Here is a 19,780-nt window from a genome sequence, read left to right as displayed (position 1 = left end):
GCCCAAGTGCAGGACCTGGCACTTGGCCTTGTTGAAGCTCATACCGTTAGCGTTGGCCCATTGGTCCAATCTATCCAAGTCTCTCTGTAGAGCCTCCCTATCCTCATGTAGATCAACACTCCCGCTTAGCTTCGTGTCATCTGCAAACTTGCTGATGATACACTCTATGTCCTTATCAAGGTCATCAATAAAGATGTTAAACAGAAATGATCCCAACACTGAGCCCTGAGGGACACCACTTGTGACCGGCCGCCAGCTGAATTTAACTCCATTGACCACCACTCTTTGGGACCACCCATCCAGACAGTGCTTGATCCAGCAGATCGTATGCTCATCCAGGCCATGAGCCGCCAGTTTTTCCATGAGAATTCTATGGGGGACAGTGTCAAATGCTTTTCGAAAGTCTAGGTGGACAATGTCCACAGCCTTTCCCTTATCCAATAATCGAGTCATCTTGTCATAGAAGGAGATCAGGTTCGTCAGGCAGGACCTGCCTTTCATAAACCCGTGCTGACTAGGCCTGATCCCCTGCTTGCCCATTATATGACTTGTAATGGCACTCAAGATGATCTGCTCCATGACCTTCCCTGGTACCGAGGTCAGACTGACAGGCCTGTAGTTTCCCGGATCCTCCTTTCTGCCTTTTTTGTAGATGGGCGCTACATTTGCTACCCTCCAGTCCATTGGGACCTCCCCAGTTAGCCATGACTTCAGGTAGATCATGGAAAGTGGCTCGGCGAGCACGTCTGCCAACTCTTTCAGCCCTCTTGGATGTAACCCATCTGGTCCCATAGACTTGTACGCATCCAAGAGGTGTAGCAGGTCACAGATCACTTCCTCTTTAATTGTGATGACCTCGTTCAGCTTCCCCTCCCTGTCTCCTAGCTCACGAGGCTGGGTGCCCAGGGAACAGCTAGTTCCCTTTAGTTCCCCTAAAGACTGAGGCAAAGTAGGCATTGAGCACCTCAGCCTTTTCCTCATCCTTTGTGACTATGTTTCCCTCTGCATCCAGTAAGGGAGGGAGATTTTCCCTAATCCTCCTTTTGTTGTTAATGAATTTATAGAAACATTTTTTGTTATCCTTAACAGCTGTAGTTAGGTTGAGCTCTAGCTGTGCTTTGGCTCTCCTAATTTTCTCCCTGCATAGCTTCGCTATATCCTTATAGCCTTCATGAGAGACCTGCCCCCTCTTCCAGAGGTCATAGACTCTCCTTTTGTTCTTGAGGTCCAGCCAAAGGTCCCTATTTAGCCAGGCCGGTCTCCTTCCCCGCCTACTTGTTTTTCGGCACACAGGGACAGCCTCCTCCTGTGCCTTTAAGACTTCTCTCTTGAAGTATGTCCAGCCTTCCTGGGCTCCTATATCCTTCAGGGCAGCCTCCCAAGGGATTTTGTCCAGCAGTCTTCTGAACAGGTCAAAATTTGCCCTCCGGAAGTCTAAGGGGGCAGTTTTACTAACCCCTCTCCTTGTTTTCCCAAGAATCAGAAATTCGATCATCTCATGATCACTGTGCCCTAGACGGCCACCAACCTTTCCTTCCCCCACAAGTTCTTCCCTGTTCACAAGAAGCAGGTCCAGGAGGGCACCTTCCCTTGTCAGCTCACTTACCAGCTGTGTGAGGAAGTTATCTTCCACACATTCCAGGAACCTCCTGGATTGTTCCCTCTCTGCTGTGTTGTATTGCCAGCAGATATCCGGGAGGTTAAAGTCCCCCACAAGAACAACGGCAAGTGACCACGAGATTTCCCCCAGCTGCTTATAGAAAGCTTCATCCGCCTCACTGCTTTGGTTGGGATGTCTATGGCAGATTCCCACAGCGATATCAGCTTTATCGGCCCTTAACCTAATCCAAACACTCTCCACCCCATCATCAGTATACTTGATTTCTGAGCTCTCACAGCATTCTCTAATATACAGGGCCACTCCTCCGCCTCTCCTTTCCTGTCTGTCCCTCCTGAAGAGCTTGTAGCCATCGATTATGGCACTCCAGTCGTGTGAGGCATCCCACCACGTTTCTGTGATAGCCACTATGTCATAGTTTTCCTGGTGCATCTTGGCTTCAAGCTCCCCCTGTTTGTTGCGCATACTGTGTGCATTGGTATAGATGCACTTCAGATGTGCCAATGACTCCAGCACCTTTTTGTGAGTGTGGGCCCCATTTCCCACCAGACCCCTCTCGGGTGCTTCCATGATTTCTAAACATCTGTCCCTTCTCTCAAATGAAATGCCAGAGTGAGAGTCCTCGCTAGTCAACCATCCTTCAAGCCCTGGCATGCCTCCCTTGGATTTATTCCTGACAGGCCCAGTTATCTCCCCTTCCCCCCTCATATCAGATGCTCAGATACTCTTCAGACCCTCTGAGAACAAAGTCATGAGAAACAAATACCATGCACTGCCATTTCTGTGTGTATCATCATCCTTGTGAGATGACTCTTTCTTTAGCACCTTTAGCTAGGCTGAGGCCCTGGCAGAGGCCCATCTGACATCATGACTGCATTGAAAAACAAGTAAAACAAAACATTTAACTGATTCACAAAGAAGAGCCAAGACAATATAGCTTCTGAGTAGTAAATGTGTTTGATGTTCCATGTCAGTCACCGAACTGAAAATCTATTTCACTGAGCCAAGCATTTCGCTCTTCCTGTTAGACATCAAAAGCATTAAGTGGTTTCTTAACAGTACTCCCTGATCCTACAGTAAAGTCTGTACACCCAGCAAATGCATTATTGCCATAGGGAAACAAGCAAATCTGGGGTTTATGCCCAGATTCTCAGTGTGCAAGCTACAGTGAAGTGAAAGTTACTACAGAAATCAGACCTCATAAACCTCATAAAACAGAGGTCATCGACTCTGATCAACCCATAACAACTCTGATCTTTAGACCATAGCTCACTTTTCTCTGCCAAGACAACGCCCATACTTTTTCCTGTTGCTGAAAATGTTTGAGAAAAAATAACAACAATTCATTAGAAATCTAAACCCTTCTGTATTTCCCTCCTAGTCAGTGCAGGAGAAGCAGAGGCAGTAACATAGGTGTCGTTGTAGAAAGTATCTGTAGTGACTACGTGGATCATTCTCCACAATAGACATGTTTTCTTGTTGGCAATGCTCACAGTTTTAAATGAAATAAAACTGAACCCTGCCCTGAGGAGTTCAATTTAATTTGGTTGGCAGTCCTAACCTCCAATAAGATCTGGAAGGTCAAGAAAAAGGTTTCTGGCAAAATAATATCATTCCTGCTAAATACAGAGGATAGTCCCTAACTGCTGGGATCTGTAAGGATATTTTCACAGATGTTTGAAGACATGAGAACCAACATGTCCTCAGAAGAACTTACAAGCAGTCACTTAACAACGGTAATGTGTTTCACACAACACCCTCTATTACCAAGGAGAACAAGAACTGTGAAGAAAAAAAATTTAAAAATCACTCTAATCTAATGACACCATCTAACTACCTAAAAGGTTCACTTGAGGTTGATGGAAGTGTTTTAGGTAAAGAACCATATGTCTCAAATGATACCACAGTTATTAGGCACAGGATATTCTGGAAGACAAATACAGCCCTTTTTTTTTTGTTTTGAACCCAGGAGTCCTTCACTGAGCAACAGCAGCTACAGAGCTCTGAATCCCAGGTATGTTAACACCTACCTGGTTAATGGCCATCGGCTCCACTCTCGGTGTGACAGTGGGATCTCACCAAGTTGATAGGGCCTATATTTTAAACGGAAAATCCACTGCAATGAATATATGTGAAAAGATCCCTGCTGCATTTCAGCAATGTAACTTAGTGATGACCTTCTGCAGATCTTGAGAAGAGTTGTGAAGTTCTGCAAATATTTCTTTAATGCGTGGAAATGGATATGCGTCGATCAGACAAATATTACCTAGCTTCTTGAAATCTAGACATAGAGAAACAGTCTTGATTTTCTTCTCAGTCAAACCTATTCAACAGCGATTTCTCCTGTAATATCATTTTAGACTAGGTTTTTTACACTCTAGCGGAACCTCACCTTTCACCGAAAACGGTAGCAGACATAGTTTCTTTCCTGGTTGAAACATTAATAATCCATAGAACAAACCCTGGTGCGTAGCCAAGCACCTCCTCAGGAATATTTTCTAAAATAAGCAGATCTGGAGCCTATATCATGGCTGTCTCTGATGGTGCTGAGCCATTATGTCCATCCCTAGATGTATGTCTGGTGCAGTACTGCTACACCATTTATAGCATACAGCAAGTGTGCAAAACATGAATCACAAGTCACATTTTCATTCAGGAAGTTTGATTTGTCAGGTAGCTCCTAATCCTAGCCTAGGTTCGATAAGAAGCAAACACCAGCTGAAAGGAAACGCATCGGTCAATACCGAGGCTTCAGAGTCAGTATCTCGCATCAATCCAACGGCCTGGGCCGTCCTCCCGGTGCAGCAGTAAACATTATTGCATACGCAGTGCTTTTGAGACTACTTCTCTCTGTCTCTGAGCCAGGAACCCACTGGCACAGCAGCAGCTGCCTGCTACTTAGGGGCAGCCATATGAGATGTGGTGGAAAAATGGCCAGTCACCAGGGAGCACGTCCTCCAAAGGCCCTGTGGCTCACAGGGAAGATCCAGGGTGGCAGTGCCTTTTACCATGTGATTCGTAGCCCGCAGACCTTTGTGCTTTCTGGTTATGCCAGGCTAATTTTTCTGTAGGCCATACTTTGTGCTGTATACCAGAGTGCCTGCTCTAACAGCTTCTCTCTTGCCATGGAATCATAGAATCATAGAATTGTCTAGGTTGGAAGAAACTTTTCCGATCATCAAGTCCAACCATCAACCTAACACTGACAAAAACCATCAGCTAAGCATCATCTCTGCCCGTCTTTTAAATACTTCCAGGGATGATGATTCTTCCCTGGGCAGGCTGTTCCAACGCTTGAAGTTCTAGGCCTCCATAGTGGTGGTGCATCAGTTCTTTAGGAACCAGATACATGTTCACCCCAAATACTGCCTGATTTTTTAAGATAAGCTGGCATCCGATTGGTTTTCCTTAAGAGAATCCATTATGTTTTCCACATTTCTGTAACTTGCTGTTCATAACCAGCGGAACCACTTTTGTGGTGAGAGTCAGGCAGACAGTTGAGGAAAAAAACTAGGACAGCGCTGAAAAAAAACAAGCAACTGGTTAAGAAAATAAATACATTTTGAAATATTCAGCTAAAGAAAAACTGAAAAGCATTAACTTTTGCTGTTTGGCTTTTTCAATGCTCCAAACTTTCAAAATAACTCTAAAAGTGTAAGGGAATAATTTTCATGAAGTAATTTTAAAATGGGAGAAAAGATGGAAATGTCATAGTACAAATGCTGGATAGTTTCAATTTTGCAATATTTATTGTGTATTCTCTTAAGAGAACTTTTGAAAAAATTACCATATATTTTTCTAAGCATTTAAATGTTACAAAACCAAAATATTTTCCCAAAATAAAACCATGTTCAAAAGAATCTTGTCTTTTTTCTGATCCTCACACCGGCTCTAAATATGCCCTTCCTTTTGCCATGACCTTCAGTGATTTGGAGGTACATCTATTTCTGTCTTTGGTTTCCACCTGAAAAATTTCCATATTTCCTCTGTTATCCAGGTAATAACTTATTTGGAGCAGAAGTTTTTTTTCCCAGTATGTTTGTTCAGTGCCTGTGAACTTGATGACAGTCAGAAATGAATAACAATCTCCTAACATTCTCCTCTGTACTGAAAATTAAAAACAACTTAAGCTGTGGGTATTTCTTAGGTGAAGAGCACCTATTACCAAATAGATGAGGACTAATAATACGTTCACCAAAAACACCAAGAAGGCTGAAAGAGAGAGATTTAATTTAACTTAAAATATTTATTTTTTTTTTCTTTTCTGGCTGCCTTCAACTCAGGTTTACCTGTAAGCTATTTTGTAGCCCATACTAAAACACTGCACAGAAACAAAATTTTGGCATTAATTCTGTCTAAATGCTGAGAAGATGGTATACATGTAGGGCTTGATAGATAATTTAAATGGCTGAATAGATTGATACAGACAGGAATGAAATTATTCACTGGTAACATATTGCGACTTATTTCAAAAGCTTTCATCTAATTTAAAAAGTCTACCATGAAAGACTGAAATTGGAGAATTATACACATTAATCATGCAATGGCCTTTTTAATGTGAATGATAATTTAGAGACTTTTTACATGACATTTAATTTATATTTATCACAACAGAGTAACAACAATGGTTACATGTTTGGGAAATAAACAGTGGTAATTACAAATATACTTGGAAATTGAAGTGCCATGTCTTGTTTTTTTCATGGTTTTTTTCATCAATTTTTCCTTGTTCAGACAAATTGAATATACTGGCATTTCTCATATCCTCAGTCTGTGCTGGCACTTTGTTAATACGCCAGGATAATTTGTCAATTAGAAAGTGAGCTTGCTTTTAAAATAAACTGTTTTTTTTTTTTTAAGTTCTAAGCGTGAGTTTTTTCACCTTGCCTTTCTGAGAGGGAGGACACAGGAGAGCTGAATGTGATATCGTAGCCCACGTGTTTTATTGCAGCACTTTACTGTAAATATACAGCCTCTGGAGAGCCACACCACGCCTTCACATTTCCCTGCATTTTTTTTTTCCTCACGCAGGCCAGTATCATGTATTCCACAAGCAGCTCTGGTGCTTGAAGAAGGTCATCTTGAAGGTACTAACGTAGTTAAAGTTGAGGAAAAAAAGAGTTATAAAACTGTACCCTGGGCACGCGCCACCTCTGCACTTTTAATCCAGACTTGAACTACCACCCACTCTACCGCTGACGCCATGGCCCGAGCCTTAATGCAGGGGATTTAATGACTGGTTGGAGACAAAGGGTCATATGTCAAAGAGAGCTGAAAGCTGCTACACCTCATTGATCGACTAGAGGGGGTTGAGATAGCTGCCACAATGGAAAACTAACATAATGCACACGTGCGTTTCATCAAGATAGAATTTCTGTTTACCCTTATTACAATGAACTTCTGTTTTCTTCCTTAATAAGATTCATGCCCGCTCGCCAGAGACCACCTGAGAACTTTCTGCGCAGCGGGCAGAGTACAAAGTTTCAACCTACGCTGCCTCCACTACTTATGCCAGAGAGACCCCAACACACAAATGATTAAGCTGAAAAGAGATTTCTTTTTTCTGGTGTTTTACCGAAGAGTTTATTAGTTCTGTTGGAAAGGTCAGGCTCGGGAAGGAGAGAGGTGGGATTTGAAGGAGAGGACAGTAATGACTGCCCCCTGAGGAGGAGAAGGAGGAGGAGAAGGAGGAGAAGAAAAAGGAGGAGGCGAAGGAAGAAAAGGAGGAGGAGAAGGAGAATGAAGAAGAAAAGGAGGAGGAGAAGGAAGAGGAAGAATAAAAAGAGGAGGAGGAGGGCTGTTTCTAGGGCCACCAGAAACCCCGTGGGCTCCGGTCCCCTCCGCTCCGCCAGGGGGCGCCCGCGGCGGGAGCGGCGCTCTCTCCCCGCCGCCTCTCTGGTGCGGTCTCTAGGGTGCCGGCGCCGCCGGGCCGCGCGGCCCCGCCCCCCGCGGTCACACCACCCGCTCGCCCGGCGCTGCGTCAGCCCGACAAGATGGAGACCGCCGAGGAAGGTACCGCGCTCCCGCCGCCCGCCTCCGCGACCCGGGGCCGGCGGCGCCTCTGCCCGCGCTGCCTGCCAGGGGGAGGGGAGAGGCGGGTGTTGGGGGCGACGCGCTGCCCGGTAGCCGGTTGGGCTGGGCGGGGGCTGTTTACGCCCGGAGGGGCTTTGCCTTACCGGGGTTGCAGGTGCCCGGGCCCCTCCTCCTCCGTCTCCGCCGGGCCCGTCCGCCACGGCGGGAGGTGCGGGGGGAGCGGTGGGACCGGTGCGCAGGCGGTGCCCCTTACATAACGGCGGCCGTTGGGAGCCGGGGGTGGGGTGGGGTGGGGGAGGGGAGGGCGGCGCTGTGGGGACACCCTGGCGCGGGGCTGGCCGGTGCCGGGGCTGGCCTTCGCCAGGGGGGCCCGTCGGAGCCTCCGCCGGCTGGCACCTTCTCCGGCTGGGGCTTTGCTGCAGGGGGTTCGGGGGCGAGGTAGGGGTTTTGCGGAGGGGGATCCCGGCGGGGCAGGCGGAAGGCGGGGGGCTTGCACAGAGGAAGGGGCCGCGAGGAAGGGGCCGCCCGGAGTAGGTCGTGTAATATCCACTCCCGCAACTTAGCGAGTCTTAAATTTCCACTTTCAGCGGTATAATAATAATAATAGCAGCTTTATCTGCTGGTGCTTCTTTGGCAAGGTTGGCTTTGTTACATACGCTGTAAAAAAATCTATTTGGAAGATTGAAATGGTAAAGCGATGCAGGAACTGGCACGTTTCTCCGTCTCTTCCATCTCTCTAATACATAGTAACTTACCTCATTTTTAAAAAAGAAGCTGTTAAAGAGATCATAGTCATGTTTTTTTAATGTGTAGTTTCCTTTTCTTAAGAGTATTGCTTTACTGGAGGCCAAATGTGGATATGTTTAATCAGCACTTTCGCTCTGCTCAGATAATGTTGAGGAACTACGTAGCTCAAGCTGGTAATGTAGAGCTTTCATAAACCAGGACATCATATTATAGCGTGAACCAAAATAAATAAAGGATGTGTGTTGTGCTATGTTTCTTGCAGTATTTGAGCTTTGTTTGTCATCTTAAGCAATAACTACAAATATATGTTGCAGTAGCAAGGCAGTTCCAAGGGAAGTGTTTTGTGTCTTGGCTTTTGTTACTTTGGCATAATTTCGAATGTAGCTTTTTTATCTAAAGGCACTTGACTTTCCGGCTTGAGAGTATTAAAAAGAAAAAAGCTGGAAGAACATGAAACACCAGATGAAATAAGACAGCACCTTTGTAGAAATGTCCGTTGGGTTGTGCTGTAGACGTCTTTAGTACTTGTGAGAACAGATGGTTTAGCAAACTTTTTTTTTTTAATCTAACTACCTTTAAAACTGCTTGCTGCCAATCTGTCGTGCCTCTGTAGACCCAACAGTTACTTATACTGATGAAATTAACAATGTCAAACTTTGATTGCTTGGCCTCTGGTTGCCCAGAAAAATCTGGATTGTAGCAAACTGTGAAGTGGATAATCAGAAAAGAGCAGCTGAGTTCCCACCACTCTAGTAGCTGGTAAATCCATCTCAGTGGATTTAATTCAAACAGCATAGTTGATAATTTGTTACAGGCTGTCAACAGTGGTAGTCTTTGATCATACCTGCTTTTACAGGGCTTAACTTGGTGGACAGAGAGACCAGGAAGAGAAAGAAGAGGGGGCTGTTAGTTACGTCTTAAGGTGTTGTCTCCTTTAACTAAACCTTCATGTTAAACTCTACATTTGGAATTTGGACTTTTCTGTTTAAATAGATACATAAACACACACAAAACCACATGTAGCCTTAGATATTATATTGTAGTCTTATCAATGTTACCCTCGAAAGCTCTGAGTAGTAGGATGAAGGTCTATATGCTCACTTTCCATAAATACCCCTAGAATGTTACAACTTCTTCTACAGTTTCAAACTTCAGTTCCCACTATTAGAATTGCACAACGCTTGCCAGAATGCTGAAGAGACTTCCCAAGGTTAGAAAGCTTTGAACGCTAGCAGCAGCAAAGACTGCGTTAGTGCCTTAAGGAAGAGGAAGTGCGTGCTCTAATAGTACTGTGTGCCTGAATTTCTGCTACAAAGTGTCACATGGGCTTTCCTAACTATTGGTAGCCCATTAACAATATTATGGCCATTGTGTTCTTGTTGGGTTTTGTCCTTGACTGAATTGTATTGTGGAGCTAGAAAACTTAACTGAATGGTGAAAGCTCAGGTAAGAGAGGCAGTTTAGGGTAATAACGATCAGACTGAAGTGGCAGCTTCTTCTCCTTGGAATGAGTGTGAGAGTTGCATCTCTGTAGCACCTGAAAAAAACAGATACCATAACGTAATCTTCACTTTTGGATATTACGGTGATGAACATCTAGTTAGAGAGGTGATAGGCAGAGAATAATTCTCCAGGGGAACAAAAAAGAACTGTATTACCCAAGGTCACGCTTTCCAAAACATATGCATGATGAATAGGATGCAAAGTGTGCGTGCAAGTAGAAAAATAGCATCTATTACACAATGACATTACCTCTGAAGATGACAGTAGGTCATAAAGTGCATAGCTTTACATATTGACCCTTAGCGGGGTTTATTGATTTGAAGCTGTCTACTTCTTAACAGTCTAGGTTGTTACTCTTGTATATGTTTATTTGGATTTATAAAACAAGGGTGTCTAGAAGTTCTCATAGCCTTTGAAAAAAATAATATTTAGACTTGAGTTATTTTAGTAAGCTAACAGAGGAAATCCTTTTCCAAACAAAGAATCTATTTGCTTTCAGTAAAGCAAATTATGCTTTCTCCCAACAGTCTCGAGAACAAGTGGACAATCTGCTGTGAAATCCAATGGCCCCTTAATGAGTGGGTTCGGAGGGCTATGGGGGTCTTTCAGAGAACAGTGTGCTTTTTTAACTTGCTGTCTTTGGTGCCGGAGAGTATTCTTAAAGCAGCCGTTTCACGTGCTGGCTTTAGTGCTTGTCTGACGCTTTCTGAGGCTGATCCAGTGTACCAAGTTGCCAGCTTACTGTAATGAAATAGGTGTGTTTGAACGAATGCTGCAGGACGGTGGGAATGCCACAGCTAGTGGGTAGAACCTGCCTGTCAGTTGAAGAGACCTGTCCTGTGCAGCCATCGGGAAATACTCTCTGTGATAAAAGAATCATTTGTGAGATGAAGTAGCGGTTCTGGTCATTCTCATTGGCAGAGAAACCAGGGGTGCTCGGTGTTTGCAGCGATACATCGTTGCTTGATATGGCTGTGATGGAAGTTCTCTTTATGTCTCTCTGTAGCGTCATTGTTGTGGTATTTAATACATGTTTCTGTTAATTCTAGGTTTTTGGCCTACACGAGTGAATTCAAATCTCTTATAGATAGAAGATTATTTCTTTTTCTTTGTAATCACTTAAATTCTTATGCTTTATGTGTTAAAATTGTTCTAAGACCATGTGAACTATGGATATGGTCATTTTGTGACCTCTTTATAGAAAAACATTAATATTTTAATGTTTGGTACCTTTTAGAACTCTTTGTAGAAAAACATTAACTTTTGGAGATTTCAACCAAGAAAGAGGATGGGTGATTCAGACTTGAAATTGCATGTTTTCAGTATCCTTACACCCGTTGGTATTTTTCTAACAAAGATCTCTGATGCGTATCTGTTACGCTCTTGCAGGTTTGCTGAGTGGCGGTTGATAGAGAAATAACTAACAAAAGAGAAAATCCAAAACTTAAATCTTCTATAAAAATGGACATTTTATGTTCATTTACTTAATAGAAGTAGGAGGAGGAATAAAGGGAAGATACCATTCATCTGTCAATAAGCAAATAAAATGCTTGATTTTTATTTATACTTCATTGTGTGTTTAAATGCTGTGGGTAACTGAATGGTATTAAAGTAGGCATCTCTTCTTTAGAGGGAGAGGTTTACACTCACTTCTTTGCCCACAAGCATCTTGCAGTCTTTAGTTCTAAGAAACTATCAAAAAAAAAGACAATACGGAAGGTGCAGGATCTATTGAAATATTGTTGATATTGAAACTATGAAATAACAAATAGAAAATGTCTTTCCTCTTGTGACTGGACTGTAGACTGCTAAATGGATGGCCGTATTCAGCTCAGGTAGCAAACTCGGAAAATACCTATTTGTTTGTTATGATAGGGTTTTTTCCCTTTCATGTAGAGCACGAACGAACATCCATGTTAGATTCAAGAATAGCAAATGGTGTGTTTAAGTAAACATTAGTAAATCTCTTCTGCTCAGCCTTGCTTTTAACTTGTTCAAAACTCAGATGGAATTTTTTCATTTCAAAGTCTCCAATTCCAGGAAGATTATCCTTAACAATCTATATGTTATTTTAGTGATAACTTATTTAGTCAAAGAGCACCTCTGCATGTAGTTTTACTGTGTCTATTTCCTAGAAATCTTAAAAACATAATAAGACATGGTTTGGGGGTTTTATAATGTGATCAGGCAGATAACATTCTTGTTGCTTTTTCTGGTGATCTCTCTGTCTTCATGTCTTGCATCAGATGAAATCTCTCTTTCATGCTCTTTCAATTTATTCTGGCTTCATTTTGCTACATGGCAAGCTTTCTGGAATTTAATTGTACAATTTGTCTTGTAAATTTGAGTTCTTTAAACAGTAGTGTAATAAGCTTTATGTCGTTGTCAGCAGATATATGCAGAGTCTGTCGGTCTGAAGGAACTCCTGAGAAACCCCTGTATCATCCATGTGTGTGTACTGGCAGTATTAAATTTATTCATCAGGAATGGTGAGTTCTGTGTTTATGGGGGTTTTAATTTTTTTAATATTTTTTTTTAATAAAACACATTAGCATGTTTCTAAAAATAATACGAGTAAGTAGTAAGAAAATCCAATTTTCAGTGGAAATGCATTAGGGGTTTTGATGGTTTTTTACATGATGGCTCATTACAGTTTAGTAATTATATATGAAAAGGAAGTATTGATAATTGTTTGTATTCAGGACTACAGTTCTGTTTGTATGTCAGCTTTATGAAAACTAAGCAGAAAAATCAGTATATTGGGTTTTTTTTCTGCCCACTTATAGTTGTGAATAAAAAGAATATGTAACCTCATAGCAAGAAATAAAAATACCCCAGTACTTTTTTGTCATTTTGAGGTGTATGTTTGATCAGGGAAATGCTAAAGTGAAAACTAATTCTGGTCTATAGCATGCATACCTTTTGATGGTATTTTAATAGATATTCTTTCACAAATAGAAGAGTCTGAATCTTAGCCGTGTGCATATATGTGTCGTATCTTGAAATATTTGTAAGGATTGGGGTCACTAGTAGGTGTCCATCTTGGGATCTGTGCTTTGAGTTATTATTATTAGCCTTTTCAATAATGTACTCAGAGAATGTAATTTATCAGTAATGTAAGTGATGTAATTGAAGAGTCGCTGTTACTCACAGTCAGCTTACCTTTTTTACTCTTTGAAACTTACTTGATGGCCTAAATGGACTTAATAAACATGCTAATTTAAGTCCTGCTTGATAGTACCGATACCCTGATTTATGTTTGAAAACAGAGAATTGGTGTTTTTTCTGTAATGGAGGGATAAGGTGGAGAGGTGTAATACTGTGTATTAATATGATCACTTTTTATTGCAGCTTAGTTCAGTGGCTTAAACACAGCAGAAAAGAATACTGTGAATTATGTAAGCACAGATTTGCTTTCACACCAAGTAAGTATGTTTTACTGCTCCTATCTTTTCAGAATTTTTCTTTTGTTCTGTTGGTATGTATGAAGTGATTACTTTTTCATTCAGCACGATAGATCCATACTTGTTTTAATTTCTGTATTCTTGTTAGAATTGCAGTTCTTATGCATATTATTGCAGACTGTGTGAATTGCTTAAAAATGGATAATCTGGTTCTTTCATAATCTTACGTGAGCCATAAAAGAAGTGTTATTCTATACCTTTTCTGACTGCCTCGGTCCCGTTCTTTTGTTAACAGTGTTACGTGTATGGCATGATTTCAGCTTCATTGGTGAATTTGGGTGTTCGGAAGTCTGAATGTTAAGGTGAAACCACAGCAAAATCTGAATTTGAAAATCAGTTTTCAGTTACCTTTGAACTATCCACCTGCACCGCTACCACGTGACTACTGTCAGTTTCGATTCAAATGATCTTGGCAGATAATGCAAATTATAATTATTCCACTTGCATTTCAGTCAAGATACAGTAACTACCAAGTATTACATCTCCTTTTATGTTAGACTCAACTGAGTTAGGCAACTTGTGTTGAAGAATGACTGTATTTTTATATAGTTCCCAGAGGATTCTTAATTACATTTTAACCAATAGTAGTAGAAATAAGTGAGGTCCTTCGGCTTGGTGACAGGCTAGGCTCATTATTTATTATTGCTGTTGCCAACGTATTGCCTGTTGAACAGGTAAAGTGGTTCTTGTGCTAAGTATTTTTCTCATTAAATTTGTTTTTGCTGATTAATTCTTCACAGCTCGGTTCTTCATGGTGCAGATATGTAATTTTTTTTTTTTTAAGCAGACAACTATCTGCACTGTAGAAGCTGTCTTGAGTTGGGAAAGATAATGAGGTTTGACTTTTAGGTGTGTGGTGCGATAAAAATCAAAGCTCCGTTTCAAGTTAGCTGGTCCCAGTTAGAAGGACAGACCGCTCATCCCATCTCCTACTACCCTTTCACCTTTTTTGTTTTTTGTTTTTTGTTTTTTTTACTAGTTTTGTACATTGGTAGCGAAAACTGAGGCTAAGGAGCCAGATGGTTTAGTTCATGTATTTTCTGTTCCAAAAATCCTGTAATTCACCTTCCTTCTGTATATTGAACCTCAGAATTTTCCATTTCTTCCAACAATTAATTAAACACATTAGGCCATTTTTTTAGATGATCAGCAGTGAAATGTGCAATGTTAACTCTTACAACTGTGAGGGGAACAACATATTTTATGTTGATCGTAGCAATGCTTTCATGTTATTTTTTTTTTAAATGCTACAGAGACCTGTATAAGAAATATGAGAGATGTCATCTGCTTGCAGGTTTTATTTGTTAAACCTTTTTATAAAGGCATTACATTCTATTTGGAAGCTTTGCAAATTAAGAGTGATCCCCAATTCTGGAGCTCCCTACAAGCTAATTAGCCACTTTCAAAATTGCGTAATGCTACTAGGTCCTCTGCAGAATTTAGTGTGCAAGACCATAAAACTGCATTTCAGTGGTTTACTAGTTGTTAAAAAGATAGCAGACTTTCTAGTTTGTTTTTTTTTGGGGGGAAAAAAAAGACAAAAGTGTATAGTGTTTTCCTTAGGCTATAGAAAAAAGAGGATGAGAAGTTCTAAATAAATCACACTTTATAAGTGTGTTACTGTTGATACTAGAGAGCTTATTCACCGCCCTTATTCAACCCCAGGAACAGAGGGGTTCCTGCAGAAGTTTAATCCCTGACTGACATAGGTGTTACCAGCACAGCTTGTAATGTAGTTGCAGATTACAAACACGTGAGAAAACATAATGGAGTTACTGTGGTTTAAGTTACCATTTGTCGTAAGAGCCTTGAAATTAGTAGCAAGTAAATGTCTTTCTCCCCCATGTAATAGGGTACTTCCTCCACGTTCAGCCTCTAGCAAAGATCTGCTTATCCTCCTGTCACACACTGGCCACTCCCCAGACTGAGCACCCTCAGCTGATAATGTTTTCTTCTTGGCTTTCCACATTGCACAGCATGGTTTTGGGGGTTTTTTCCCTACGAGGCTGCACACGGTGGTAGCATATGTCAGGTACCTAGCACAGGTTCCTCCAGCCCTCTACCCAGCCTGTCTTCGTTTTTCCCTCGCACCCAACACTCCTGCAGTTATGGTTTCCTTAGTTTCTCTCATCCCTCTTTATTTGGAAGATAATGTGGATGCTGGATCTGCTTGTGGGAAAAAGTCACAGGTGTTGGGGAGACAATGATATGGCAGAGGTGGGATTGATGTATACGCCAGTCATCTAAAACAAAGTTGGATCTGGCCTATGACCATGCCAGGTTTAAAGCACTTTAAGATAAGTTAACTCACCACAGGATGTGGTCAAATAAATGCATTTACATAATTAGTATCTGTCCTTCAAAAGACAGGCACTAACTTGAGAATAATAGTACGGTAATACCAGCAACTCCTCTTTTAGTTTAGCTTGGTTTGCTTGTTAAGGCTGTTGCTTTCATTCTGTCAAAAATGCTCTTTTGCTAATATAACTTTTTGTGTATAGAGTATCCATAAAATATTCCTAGTGCGTATATTCTCTAAGTCCTTTATTATCTTTAAGTTCTGTAACATCCTGTGACTTCTTTAGCACCTGAACTACTAGGTTAGTTACTGTTTGGAAGGAATAAAAGAGTAGAAGATTCAACTTGCATCTTGGCAGGTGTACAGAGGAACTGATTTTTCTTTTGAATAATTGAATCATTCTCTAAAAATGTTTAGTCACATAGGCAAATGACTCAATTTTTCAAATGCACACTTTGAAGCTAGATTTTGTATGTTTTAAAATTCATTAATTTTCTGCAGTTCTTCAGCTGCAGAAATTAATGCAGCTATTGAATTAATGCATGAATTAATGCAAATATTGAAAAAGTAGCTTTGGACTTTTTTCTTAATTATGTCAGGGTGCTTGTTCATTTTTAACTTGTATGTTTTCTTTCTGAGTTTTTAAAGAGCAACTACTCTATATTCTTTTCCTTCCCACACATGCACTTTCCTTTGTCATGTGCTAGGATGGACTTTTCTTGATGTCGCACTAAACATTCATAAGCACTGACCCATGAAAGATGGTGACTCTCTATTTCCCATGAGAAGATAGTTTTCAAATCTTCTCTTTTCTGTAGAAGCTAACATTAACATAAATATTTTCAAAAATACAAATATGGAAGTAGACTAACCTGATCTTTGGCTGGAGGTTGGGATGGGTTCATTCCTCTGCTTCCTAAGCAGCTGTATTGCTGGTAAGTGGTTGATACAACGTCACAAGCTTAGTTAATACAAAGTCTGTAAAACAGAAGGAAGCCGTGTGGGTAGGATGTTCTTCAGTTTATAAATTATTACCTGAAATAAGCTTTTGATTTATGCTCGCAAAGTTACTAATTCAAGGCTTGCATGTGCTTGGACCTCACTGTTTGTATTGTTGTGGTTGTGGTTTCTTACTGTTCTTCCTCTTTCTTGTTGCTTGCCACCTTTGTAACTGTTAATAGGAAAGTTTGTTGGATCAGGAACTACTTGTTCCTGTGAATCATTTGGATTGATTGAGCTCCTAAGATATCCTATAGCACACCGAGATTCTCAACATTAAATACCTAAGCTTAGGGGTTTTTTAATTAATCCATAAACCTTGATACTTTTTTTTTTTCTTAAAACCTTCTGAATGCGACTAGCATGTTTAGCTTAATGTGAAAGAGTTCATGGTTCATAGATTTTAAGGCAAAGAAAAATAAGTATCACTGACGTAATTGTAAAATATTAAATTATATATTCATATTTTTAAGTAACTTTTGCAAAAACCATTGCTTAGTAATTGCATGTTTGTAATAACACTTAATTTATTAAGTTCCAAACTTTTGGATCTTTCGTTTTGTACAAAATGTAATTATACTGAGTGACCCATTTTGTTGGGCTCATCATTCGAAGTAATTAAGGTTTTATTGAAGGATATAATGGGCTGATTTTTTTACCTGTTCATTTTGACAAACTTTAACACAGTAGTTCACAGCCTCAGCATTTCTACAAAGTATAGTTTGGAAAAACATAAACTTCTGGAACAAAATACTGCATGCTGGCACAGAATTCAACATCTCTGCTGCCAGCTCCAGGGTGTGGGGTAAACATGCAGTTGAGATATGTGTGCGTGTCATTTCATATATTTTTGTTTCGTATATTTGTGTGGCTTGCATGAGAAAGGGTGGTGTCTTTTTCTCATTTTACCTTAGCAGTCTGGAGCAAAGTCTGTATGTCTGTGAGTGTAAAACATAGAATGGTGTGGATTGGGAGGGTCTTTTGCAGATCATCTAGTCCAACCTAAAGAACAGCTGGCAACCTGTGTTTTACCAAACCAGTGCTTTAGCCCATAAGCTATAAAACACATGCTTTTTACTAATGAGTCATATAGTCTTATTTCATGGTCGGTGCACAAGGATGATTGAGGTGGCGTATACAGGGCTTGCAAGTGTAATAATAAATATAAAATCTATCGATAAGAGGACTGTAAGCGTGGAGATTCTGTGAAGTAGGCGAAATGACAGTTTTACCTAATCAAGGAAAAACAGTTTGCTTTCTTCCACAGTAGGCATGCACCTGTTTAGGTTATGGGCAAATAAATAGGCTGACTTGGATGGGGAAAGAGTGAGAAATGAAATAGGACACAGTTACATTGTGACAGCTGTCGAGAAAAATAAGACTATTAAAAAAAAGTTTGAGCCTTCATAATAAATAGTGGTAGGGATTTTTTGACACAGCATGTGTCAGAACGCTGTTGCTTTTCTAGTGTCTTTCTGCAGTTCTGCTTCCCTCACTGAAAAGTAAGATGATGCATTATAGGAATGGACTTGTGGGAGGCGTGAAATCTGTTGGTATAATATAAACTGGGAAAATAATATAGGATCTTCATTTCTTTCTAGGGGGGAGATTTGCATTTTCAAAATGTTACTGGCCAGTAACATGAAAACTGTGGATAACTTTCTTTGTATTTTATACTAGTTCATAATGATCATGTATCTGACATAAATCTATAAATGTTTGCATGCTTCAGAAAGTGTCCACTTTTTACCTTGTGGCGGAACTAGCCATAAATGCAGGATATAAACATATTTAAACCTGCACCTATTCTCATTCATTGGTAGTAAGCTCTTAGGAGACAGGGAAAGTCTTGGACCATTGCTCTGGGACCAGTTACATATTGCTGATGATTGGTTGTGGAGGTGGATTTGTACAGGGATTCTACTGCCGGTGTTGGACAGGAAAGAGGAGCAAGAGAATTTCGGGAGGAGGAAGAGCCTGATGTTCTCTCTGTATTGGTCCTTTTTTTCTGTTGTGCAGCTGGCATTTATAACTGCAGAGTGCCTGTGCTCCTGATGTTGCTCCTCCTTTTTTTCTTGTTTTTTCTTTTTTTAATACAAGCAACAAAAGTGAAGTCTGAAACTGTCCAGGTTTGCTAATATTTATAATTATCATTACATCTTATGTTATCATAACAGAACGTGGGGGTGTTCAAAAAGCCCCTGTTACTGCTCAGATACCGCTCTGATGAGAGCTTCTTTCTTTACTGCCCAAGTTATGGCTTAATATTGCTCGTGTCCCCGTGCAAGGGAGACTGCGGGCAGTATAGTTTTCATCTGGATTAAGTTTTGGTACTTTGAAAAGATTGGGAGAGAGAGGTTAAATTGAAAGTGTTAGTTTGTTTTATTTCTTTGTAAGTTTGGTGGGAATTGTAGCATTCAGGTTCAGCAGATTGTCCCTGTTGTATTTGTCAAAGTACAGTGATGTGATGTTTGTACTAAATAGCCTCTGAGGAAATGGGAACGATGAGAAAGCTTCCTGTAATAAACTTAAAGGTATCACTTTGGAACCTAGAGCACTGGGAACTTTTTTTTTCCATTGTCCTGTTCTGGATTTTTTTGTCACCTGAAATCTGTTGACAAACTGTTTCCCTGAAAACTACTAATTACTGTTGTCTGCTTTCTTCCTTAGTTTTTCTAGGAGAAGGAAAATTTCTAAAGACAGCCTTGTGTTTTTCCTGCCTTATTTGTGTCAGTGTAATAGGAGATTTTTGTCCTGAGCTGTCTGCTTTGGAGAAACAGAATTAATATTTGTGTTCCTGAAAAAGTTAGGCCCAAAGGAGGGTGGAGGGGGTAGGGAGGGTGGAACAAAAACCCACCACCCAGCCAAACAAAAAAACCCAACCCACCCAAATCTAGTATTCACAAGTAAAATAGCAATTACACTGCACAGGTGTGACTTGAGTATCCAAAAAGCTTTCTAGTAGTTTTCCTATGGCCTGGACAGCTCAAAGTTGAACTAAAGGTATGAAAGCTCACTTATGCTCAGCCAAAGTCTGTTTGAATTTCATGCTGTAATAGGAAAAAAACCAAAAAACTGTTGCTTTAATTGGCCTCTAGTAAGGAGATTTTTATTTGG

The 19,780-nt window shown here is 40.7% G+C and overlaps 1 protein-coding gene across 6 annotated transcripts in view; it reads left to right on the top strand.

The window, feature by feature from the left end:
• The first annotated feature begins 7,501 nt into the window (after positions 1-7,501).
• Positions 7,502-19,780, top strand: part of MARCHF6 (membrane associated ring-CH-type finger 6) — a 55,929-nt gene continuing 43,650 nt past the window's right edge. For 2 of the 6 annotated variants that reach the window (XM_074576200.1, XM_074576198.1), the window contains exons 1-3: positions 7,583-7,630; positions 12,291-12,390; positions 13,253-13,326. In XM_074576200.1, the coding sequence (XP_074432301.1) occupies positions 7,612-7,630; positions 12,291-12,390; positions 13,253-13,326 (193 nt within the window). In that variant the 5' untranslated portion in view covers positions 7,583-7,611. Of the gene's footprint in view, positions 7,631-8,528; positions 8,572-12,290; positions 12,391-13,252; positions 13,327-19,780 lie in introns of those variants that run through there. The other 4 variants (XM_074576197.1, XM_074576196.1, XM_074576199.1 and 1 more) reach the window with 3 other exon arrangements.

The sequence above is a fragment of the Larus michahellis genome, chromosome 2 (genome assembly GCF_964199755.1).
Source record: "Larus michahellis chromosome 2, bLarMic1.1, whole genome shotgun sequence".
In the NCBI taxonomy this organism is placed as follows: domain Eukaryota; kingdom Metazoa; phylum Chordata; class Aves; order Charadriiformes; family Laridae; genus Larus; species Larus michahellis.
This window is presented reverse-complemented; position numbering and strand designations above follow the sequence as displayed.